The sequence below is a fragment of the Camelina sativa genome, chromosome 2 (genome assembly GCF_000633955.1).
Source record: "Camelina sativa cultivar DH55 chromosome 2, Cs, whole genome shotgun sequence".
Classification (NCBI taxonomy): Eukaryota; Viridiplantae; Streptophyta; class Magnoliopsida; order Brassicales; family Brassicaceae; genus Camelina; species Camelina sativa.
This window is the reverse complement of record NC_025686.1, coordinates 19,804,858-19,814,342: the sequence shown is the minus strand read 5'-3', so window position 1 is coordinate 19,814,342 and position 9,485 is coordinate 19,804,858. Positions and strand designations below refer to the sequence as shown.

Genomic DNA, 9,485 nt, shown 5'->3' with positions numbered 1-9,485 from the left:
GATTTGCTGCTCTGATGAATTTTTCGACGATCGCTCATGAATCGAACGTTGTATCCATCAACGTCGGAGGCCGAATCTTCCAAACGACGAAACAAACGTTAACCTTAGCCGGCACCGATTCTCTTCTATCTCGACTCGTCGTCACTGACTCAACTCCTCGTTTCGTCGATCGAGATCCCGATTTGTTCTCCGTTCTTCTCTACATCCTCCGTACTGGAAACTTACCTGCGAGATCATCATCATCATCACGCTCCTTCGATGTTCGAGATCTCATCCACGAATCTAGATACTACGGTATCGAGTCTTTCTTAATCGATTCACTCTCGAATCCGTCGCAGTTCGAGCCGTTTGATCTCCGTAGATCTAGGATTCTTCAATTGAACGGTCGAGATTCTCCGTCTTCGATCTCGCCGTCGGTTAACGGCGGAGGTCTCCACGTGGCGCACGGTAGCAAAATCACTTCCTTCGATTGGTCGTTGAGGCAAAAATCGACTGTGTTGACTAACTTCTCCGCGGTTGATTCTCTTCTTGAGATATCTCCGGGAGTTTTAGCCGCCGGAGCCACCGATTTCCCAGGTTTGCAAATCATCGATCTCGAAAACGGCGGATTCGTCCGTACGACTCTTAATTGGGAAAACGTGACTAGGTCTAGCTCTACGGTTCAAGCCATAGGTTCTTCCACTGAGTTTTTGTTTACTAGCTTTGAATCTAGCAGAAGGAACTCGAATTCGATTATGGTGTATGATCTCTCTACTTTGTTGCCTGTCTCTGAGATTGATCATTGTGAGATTTATGGTGCTGGCATTGATTCTGCAATTCCATCGACTAAGTTGAGATGGGTTGAGAGTTGTAACTTGTTGATGGTTTCTGGTTCTCATACTAGTCCATCTGGTGTCAATGGCCACATAAGGTTTTGGGATGTTAGGTCAAGGAATATGGTTTGGGAGATTAAGGAGGCACATGATTGTTTCTCTGATGTTACTGTCTCCGATAATCTCTCTGCGGTTTTCAAGGTCGGTGTGGCTTCAGGGGAAGTTTTCTACGCTGATTTGAGGAGTTTAGGAGCTAAGGATCCATGGGTTTGTCTTGGGGAAGAGAGAAAGAGAAGCTTGAATGAAAGAAGAGAAGGACTTGGGTGTAAGCTTGAGAGCTATGGCAATCATGTGTTTTGTAGTAAAGGAAGTGGGATCGAGCTTTGGTCTGAAGTGATCACGGGTTTGGTAGGGAATGCAAGCCGGGATGTACCGGAAGGGAGGGTTTTTAGGAAAAATTCATTTGGGAAATTAGCGGATTCAGGAGAAAACAAGATTACCGGATTGGCGTTTGGAGGAAGTAGAATGTTTGTTACCCGAAAGGATCACCAGTCGATTGAAGTTTGGCAAAGTCCTAGTCGTGGAATATCGATATAATGAGCAAGTACCAAGCTCTGGTTTGAGATGATCACTAGTTGGTTAGAATTGAACAGGTGCTTATAAAATTACCTGGAGAGAGAAGCAAATGATCATGCTTGGGAAAGAATGAAATTGTGGAAACCCCTTTCGAGTTCAAACGGTTTGTTACAGAAGACACATCTATGTGAGGACAAAAACATTTTTATTTTATTTGAAGACAATCCAATTTTTCAATCTACTTTTTTCTGCTCAAATATTTCGATCTAATCAAGGAGCAAATAGATTATTCATTGTTGCTGTTGTCTCTGGAACAGGCATTTATCTACCAGAGCTAGTTCTGTATTCAGAGAAGCCGTTAATACAGTTTCCAACTTCGGCTTCGGGAACTCTGTTACCAGAATATCTTATGGCTCCACCTGCCATCCTCAGACCTCCGAACATATTGTTATCGTCTCTCTGCTGTGAAGAAGTCGCAGAATTCAGTTGTTGTGGAAAATTGTAACCGCCGGCTAGCAAATGAGGCTGGAAAGCTGCTGGAAAACCAGAAAAGTAGCCATTGTTGTGAAACATAGAATTCTCAAATCCTTGTACTCCTGTCTGAAATTCAGAGAGATCAGGAGCCTGAGCTACTGGGTGTCTCAGTTCAAAGTTGGTGTTGCTTGCTAGTGTAGTGATCCCTTGGCTTGAAAAAGGAAACAATGAAGAAGGGACTGGAAAACTTGGCAGCAACGATTGTGAAGAAAGTTTTGGAAACAAGGAAGAAGATACCGGAAAACTCTGCAACGATGATGATGAAGACAGTTGTGACGCAAAGCGTGTCCCAAAGTTATGATCTGTCTGCGTTTCTTGTCCTGTTCTCTCCACCACTGATGATCTGTTCTTGTTGGTTTTAGCTTCACTTGTCTTCTTTTGTTTCTTACTCAGATTTGGAGCTTGAATGGCCAAAACAATGCTCTTCTGACTCTTCACGGTCTCGTTTTTCGAATTCTCCATCTCTGTTTGCGTGACAAGCGCTTCTTCATCTTCTTGTAGTTGCTGAAAGTAGTTTCTTCCTAAACCACCTTGACCGCCCTTAAGAAACCTATCCAACAGTCGAGCATTAGAACCATAATCTCCACCGTTTTGTGCAATCTCTGGAGTTTTCTCTGTAGGTGTGTACATCCCTTGACCGCCCTCTAAAAATCCATCCAATGGTCTAGGAATACAATAAAGATCACGACCGTTAAGAGCAATCTCTGAATTTTTCTCTTCAGGTGTGTTCATCTCTTGACTGCGCTCGCTTGGTTTTCTCTGCTTTTCATTCTCCTTCTCCTCTTCTTCTTTCTTCTTCATCTTCTCTTCCTCTTCCTTCTTCTTCATCTTCTCCTCCTCGTCCTTCTTCTTCTTCGTCATCCTCTTCTTCACTGGTCTCTGCGCTGCTACGGCAGCAACCCCTCGCTTCTTCAAAGGCGGCCGAGATGCAATATTTTCATCCGATGCTCCATACAATTCAGTCTTCACCCAATCCATTAAACGTTCTCTAGAAGCCGTAAGGTCATCAAGCAATGTCTCCATAAACATTCCCACACCATCCATCCCCGTCCCTATTTCTTCTTTCTTCTTATTCTCCTCTGCAGGAACAGTTCCCGTTTCTTCTTTCTTCTTATTCTCCTCTGCAGAAACAGTTTTCGGTTTCCGTCTTCCTACTTGCTTAGGTTTCTCAGGTTTACTTTCATCTTTCTTGCTTCTCCTCTTCCGTGCTTTCACAGGTTCTTCTCTAGTCACTGTTTTTGGTCCATTATCGATCTGACTCGAATCAAGAAGAACATTTGGATTATGAATAATAGGATCCTGGGTCGAGTTTGAATCTGGTTCATCACTTGAAGAATCTTCAAAGTCGTTTTCTTTCCTTCTGAAATCCCATTTCTCACTAAATCTTGGCTCATCTCCCATTCTTAGAGATTGCAACTTTCTTTCAAACTTGTTCAGACAGCTGCAAGTTAAAAAAAAAACAGGGATAATTATAAAACAACACAAAGTCTGTTGTAATGGATCTAAAAGGACTACAGATTCATATGCCAAAATTTAGAGACCTGATTAAAACGAAAAGGGATACAAGGGTTAATGTTTCAAAATGGACCTTAACCTTAAATTGTGTTAAAGACTCTTCTATAGGGTCGGGCACAAAAGAAGTAGGACAATCTAAGAATAAACATGTAAATGCAAGTTACTTACCGGAGAGAAGAAATTTTCAGGCCAGAAGCTGCTTCACCGTCTCTCTCTTTTCCTGATCTCTCACTTTGTATGCACACTACACAGACATGTAAAATCTTTGAATTTATGTTTTCGGTTTTGCAGTTCAAAAGGAAAGAAGTTATGTTTTTGTCTGAAAAAATATTTTCCGTAAGAGGTATGTATATATTTGCTTTGGGATATATTTTTTCAATGAAAATATTATTGTAGTCAATTAATTTTGGTTCTAACTTCTTAAATAATAATATCTTAACATTCCAGTTTGGATTTTTTTTCTTAGTAATCATTTTTATCACTTTTCTTAGTAATTTAGGATTCATCGTCGAAGTTGGAACAGTAAGATTCGAGGTTTAGGATTTAAAGTTAAAACATTTTAAAAAAAAAAACCTTATTAGATAGGTAAAACTAGAAAGTAATTTGGTCAACGCTTTTAAATTTGTAAAAGTAAGATACAGCATTTAGTTTTGTTGATTTTCAATTTTATTTAATAAAATAGTATGAGCCAGTTAGGGAAATTAATCTGGGTTTTCTTATCATAAACTTTTACCTGTTTTTCCTTAAATTGTTAAAAGATACGTAGAATCTTTTGACCACTAATTTCATTCACATTTATGTTTTTTTTCCGCAGCGTCACATTATAATCTTGTGCTTAGAAAAAAAAAATACCATAAGAATATTCAAAATGTGATTAACTACAAAAATAGCTTTAAAAATTAACTAAACTAGCTACTACTAATTTTTAATTCATCGCTAAATTAAAATAATCTACCCTCAAAAAGAAAACACTCGTAGTTTTTGGTTTTGTTTTTCCTCTTCTTCACCTACGTTAAGCGACATCACAAAATAATTAAGGTCTTTTTACACGAATTCCTAAAACCCGGTTAGATTAATCGAAAGACTAGAAAACCAAACCGGGGAGCCTTTCCTAATTCAAACCAAGTAGTCTTCAACAAATCCATGCAACCCTTTGAAGAGCCTCTTTGATCATTCCCGGTGTCGCTATTTTTGACCCCTTGTGCTGAAAACCAAAACATTTCAATGATATGTGTATTCAGGTTAACCAAATACCGGTTGATAAAAAATCAGGTTAGAGTGTATACCTTGCAGTTGACGGTTAAGCAGAGTAAACCGTCTCCGGTCGAGGATTGAACCGAATGAGAATCCAAGTTGAGATCACTTATCACATCCATTATCTCAAGCAATACACCTTCTCTCCAAGCACATCTAAGCTCAATGACCACCTCATTACCAAACGAACCGATCCTCAAGTTATCAGTCAAACCAGTAAAACCAGTGTCTGCTGGCTCGGCTTCACCAACATTGTTAACCGAAACCTTCTTCCCATTTCCGGTTTCATTGTTTGTGCAATTAGCTGATGTTCTTTCTCCTGCATCGCATGGTTTCTTCCTCTTCATCGTCATCGTCCCACGCGTATCTGTATCGGTTGATTCTTTGCAAGATTCCAGTTCTTGAACCCGTCTCTCGAGTTCTTGAAGATACTCTATCGTCTCGTCAAGAATCGATACTTTGTCGATCTATCGAAAATGTTAGACCTTAAGATTAGTTTCCTCGCTATATATATACATGCATTTTTGAAATTTTGAAGAATCAGATAGATGTATATATATACCTTGTTGACTGAAGGAATGATTGATCTCAAGATCACGAACCGTTCGTTAAGTTTCTCGCGCCGTTTCTTCTCCAAAACTGCGTGGTTCGCGGTTTCATCACCTCTGGCATCTGGTGAGTCCAACAATAACTTCTCTTTCTGGTGCACTCGTGGAACCTCGAAAATAATCTTCTTTAGCATTCCTTGTGATGGTGCTGCGACCGTGGCGGTTCCTGATGATGATGAAGACGATTTCTTCCACCTCGTGAAGCTTGACTGCTTATCACAGTTTCGAAACTGCGGTCCGAGAATTAACTGATGGTTGGTCTTAAAAATCGTTGAGATCACACTCTGGTAATGAACGTCGTCGTTTTTGGGATCAAATGACAAAGTCTTTACATTTCTCTGCTGCTCTTGGATTTGCCCTAGTCTTTGAACCCTACTCTTTCTTGCACCGTAAGAAATCCGTCCAGCCGCACCTTCAACAAACGTTTGAGAGACGCAATCGCTAGAATTAAGCGACTGGTGAACGCAGTTGCTAAGCTCGTCGTCCATGAGCTGCCAGCTTTGCACCTGAGAAGCTCCTCCGGTGATTCTTTCGGTCATGAACGAATCATGATCTTCTGCTACTTGTTCATATTCCGGTTCGAAACCGTTGGTAGTTCTGCTCGGAGAAGCCGTCGGGAAAGGATCCGTGCCGAACATAGGCGCGTAAATCTCGTCGCCTAGAATATGTTGCTGAACGAGAACGTTGTCGATGTGATAATCGGATCTTGTTGGTAATATAGTAGCGTAAGGATCAGGGGCTTCGAGGAACGATGTCTTCACGCATTGTATTACGTTCATGTCTTCTGTAATCTACAAGTGAAACACACCAAATGTTTGCTTAAAACTAAATAAATTGAAAATATTAAGTTGAATAAATTTGTTTGAATATAATTTAATTCATTTAAAAAAAAATGGATGAACCAGTTGATCTTTAATTTATTCGGTTTTAGTTGCTAAACCATATGATTATTTTTTTTTTTAAAAAGATAGACTGATTTTGAGTAAGTTTTCTCCACTTCATAAACCATATAAAGTAGGATAAAAACAAAGACTTAAGACTTAACGTAAAAAAAAAAAAAAAATTCAACGATTTGTATGACACATCGTAATCACACCGTGGAAATCTTATACCGGTACGAGACTCCCAAAATGTTAAGCTTTATTATGTGTTACTATTCGATATATTAAAATACTTTGTGGTAATTTTGTAATTATTTCAAACATTCGAGAAAAAAAACATAAATATTGGCTTAGACCATCATTAGTGGTAAGTTCTCTTTGGGTTACTCATGAAATTGGGCCCCAAATTTATAATAAAAACCCCATTAATAATCCAAACAGGAGAGAATCGTTACCGTGGAAAGGATCGGAAGCAATCCCTTAAGAACGCTACGTAGCGTTTTATCACTGGTTGTTGTGTAAATAGAAAAGCGGCACAAAAGCAGACAACCATGGAAATCGAAGGTGAAGACGGCACGAAACTCTTACTGAAGGCCGAAGTAAAGTCTGTGTTTGGAAGAGGATCGGGATTCAAACAACGACTCCTCCAAGAAAGGGGAAGCAAACCACTGTCTTAACCGAAGCACTCTAAAGACAAAAGAAAAAAAAAAGGGTACTAGTTTAGCGTTTTCAATCAGAAAAGTTAAGTAGCAAGTACATTAATAATAATACTAGCTAGGGCCACTTACTTTTGCCAGAAGGGAGCGGCTAAAGACTTTACTATCCGCCATATGAGCGTTGCACAACCATATCGGTTCACCGTTCGCAAACGTCCTTCCGGGCATTCTTCAACAACAACAACAGATTAATTTAAAAAGACGTAAATCAGTTCTATGCTTGATCCGTATTTTCTATCCTAACATTTTCATAATGTTTAATAGATAGGTGTGTACAGAATAACCAAAATTATACGAATTTATATGAATCCGGACAGTAACAAACTTTTTAGACTAAACTCAAACCAAACAGTAACTTACTGGAATTAAACCAAATAAATCAAAATTTGTTTAGACTAGAGTTAAACATACGTAAACACATACAGTATAATTATTGTTCTTTAAAATTAATCATGTTTTAACTTCTTGTTTTTCTCTTAATCCAAAACCAAACAGAAACTAAAATAGTGGTTCTAGCTCATACTTTTTTTTTTTCCTGCAAAAACCTGAAATCCTCCAACAAACCTAAACTGAACCATAAAAGTCGAAATACCTGGACCTACGAGTATTAAAAGTGTGTTTTGTCATTTTGTTTAAAAACTGGCGAAGATCAAATCCGAACACGACATATAATAAATGTCAATATATGCTGATTTAGGGGAAAAGACGTGTTTACCCTTCACCGATGTTGAAGACGAAAGACATACAAACCAAGAAGTACCACTCGGTGTCGGCGAGATCTTCCGGCGAGAGAGCGGCGGCGGAAGCTCTTCTAGTGACCTGAGATCCAGTGGCGGCGCCGGAGGAAGAAGATTCAGCTACGGAGAGAGACTCGTAAAGCTCGCTAAGCTGCTCGCTCCTCCTTAAACCAAGCTGATCAGCTTTGATCTCCGAGGCTTGAATCGTCTTCCTCGTTTTGATATCTCCATTGTAATATCCATCTCCCCATTCTAATACTCTTTTGAATCAAAACAAAACAAACCACAACAAAAAAATCGAATCAGGAAAATAAAACAAAACTTTTTCTTTTTTGGGGGTTTTGATAAAACAGAACATTTTCTTGAACTAATCAAGAACTTCAAAAAGAGACAAAAAGAACAAAATTTTCAAGAGACCTAGAAATCTTTATAATAAAAAAAAACCAGTTTTGAATTAAACCCATAAGTTTTATCTGATTTTTAAAAAATATTTTTCATCAATATATGTTAAAAAATCTCCAACTTATAGTTTTGGAGGAATATGATTATGAAACTTACCCAGACTGAGAAGGAGAGACAGACCAAAAGATACCATAACTCCATTGAATGCTTCGAACTGAAACTGCGAGATGTTTCTTCAGATTCTCTGGCACACTTGTTCTGTTTTGTCCAGTAGCCATTGTTTCTTCATCCCTAGATCCCCATGAAACCACACACAAAAAGATAAAATAAAGAAAATCAGACTTTCTTTTTTGTCTTGATTTAGAAATGAATAAGATACTTTATTAAATTGATAGCCTAACAGAGAAAGAAAAGAAACTGATCTTTACATTTTTTTTTGAAGTATCAAAGAGGAAACGAATTGGATTTTATTGTGTTTGTCATTTACATGAAACAGTTTCCGTTTTCGCCGGCAAAAGACAACAAACGTACAGAGAAATGTTTGAGGTTTTTTCTTTTTCTTTGGTCACTCCATACTTTTTTTTTTTTAATATTGTTTTGAATATTACTTTTGTTGTTGTTTGAGATTGAACTCGAAAGACTAGAAGAACTGTCTACGAGACTCCGAATCCATTTTTACTTTTGCTTATATCATCTTAGGTGTGTACAGAACAAAACACAGACATTTATGACAAAATAAAAAATATTAATGATTAATGAGAAAAAGGAACAAAATAGAAGGAAATAACCAAAACGGTAAGTATCGATCTTGGAGTTGATTGATTGTTCCTCTTTTTAGCTTCAAGTTGTTAGATTAGTTCATCTTTTGGGAAAAACAGATATTTTTTTTGTTATAGAAAATAAAGTAAAATGATAATTGTTGGGGTCATTCCTAGATTTCGAATAGAACTGATAGACATATATATACCTAGCTAGTACCCTGCCCAAACATCTCAACAATCTACCAAATAAGCATTTTTCGGCAGGAGACATACAAATAAGTTTTCGGCAGGAGACATACTCTCTCATCAATCGAAACATGTTTCGAGTCCCTCCGGAAGTTTTTCACCCAGCTTTTCTCAAAAATAAATTGTTTCTTTGACTTTATAATCTTTAAACCAATGTTGACAAGAATGGGCTTGTTAGCATGAGCATACCATCTCAATGTAATTTACTTCAAAATGACAAGATTATACGGCCTGCTGGTTAGTTTAGTGTGGTGACTATAATTTCATAAAGTGTTGAATATAGTACTAATAAATAGCAAACCACAACTGGGTTTTCTACTATTTGAGTGATCAAAATGTTGTATTCCTTTTTTTTTTGTGTGTGTCTCAATTACTCAATGCATAAAGTTTGTTATTGTCGGTGAGTAACATCGTGTTATAATTTTTCTAAAAGTACACAAAAC

The 9,485-nt window shown here is 38.0% G+C and overlaps 3 protein-coding genes across 3 annotated transcripts; 1 reads left to right on the top strand and 2 right to left on the bottom strand.

Moving 5' to 3' along the window:
• LOC104729983 (BTB/POZ domain-containing protein At5g41330) lies at positions 7 to 1,501 on the top strand. The gene has a single exon (XM_010449034.1). The coding sequence runs from the start codon at positions 15 to 17 to the stop codon at positions 1,407 to 1,409; it is 1,395 nt and encodes a 464-aa protein (XP_010447336.1). The 5' UTR covers positions 7 to 14; the 3' UTR covers positions 1,410 to 1,501.
• Positions 1,572 to 3,791, bottom strand: LOC104729991 (uncharacterized protein DDB_G0290301). Its single transcript, XM_019236193.1, has one exon. The coding sequence runs from the start codon at positions 3,321 to 3,323 to the stop codon at positions 1,710 to 1,712; it is 1,614 nt and encodes a 537-aa protein (XP_019091738.1). The 5' UTR covers positions 3,324 to 3,791; the 3' UTR covers positions 1,572 to 1,709.
• Positions 4,298 to 8,603, bottom strand: LOC104729975 (transcription factor GLABRA 3). Its single transcript, XM_010449022.2, is given in 8 exon segments — positions 4,298 to 4,641; positions 4,724 to 5,158; positions 5,254 to 6,117; positions 6,817 to 6,867; positions 6,969 to 7,065; positions 7,612 to 7,893; positions 8,192 to 8,326; positions 8,464 to 8,603. Coding segments are annotated over 8 exon segments (1,938 nt in total). The 5' UTR covers positions 8,466 to 8,603; the 3' UTR covers positions 4,298 to 4,569.

Excerpts from the sequence above, each read along its gene's own strand:
- LOC104729991 (XM_019236193.1), bottom strand. The coding sequence starts at position 3,323 with ATGGGAGATGAGCCAAGATTTAGTGAGAAATGGGATTTCAGAAGGAAA.
- LOC104729983 (XM_010449034.1), top strand. The coding sequence starts at position 15 with ATGAATTTTTCGACGATCGCTCATGAATCGAACGTTGTATCCATCAAC.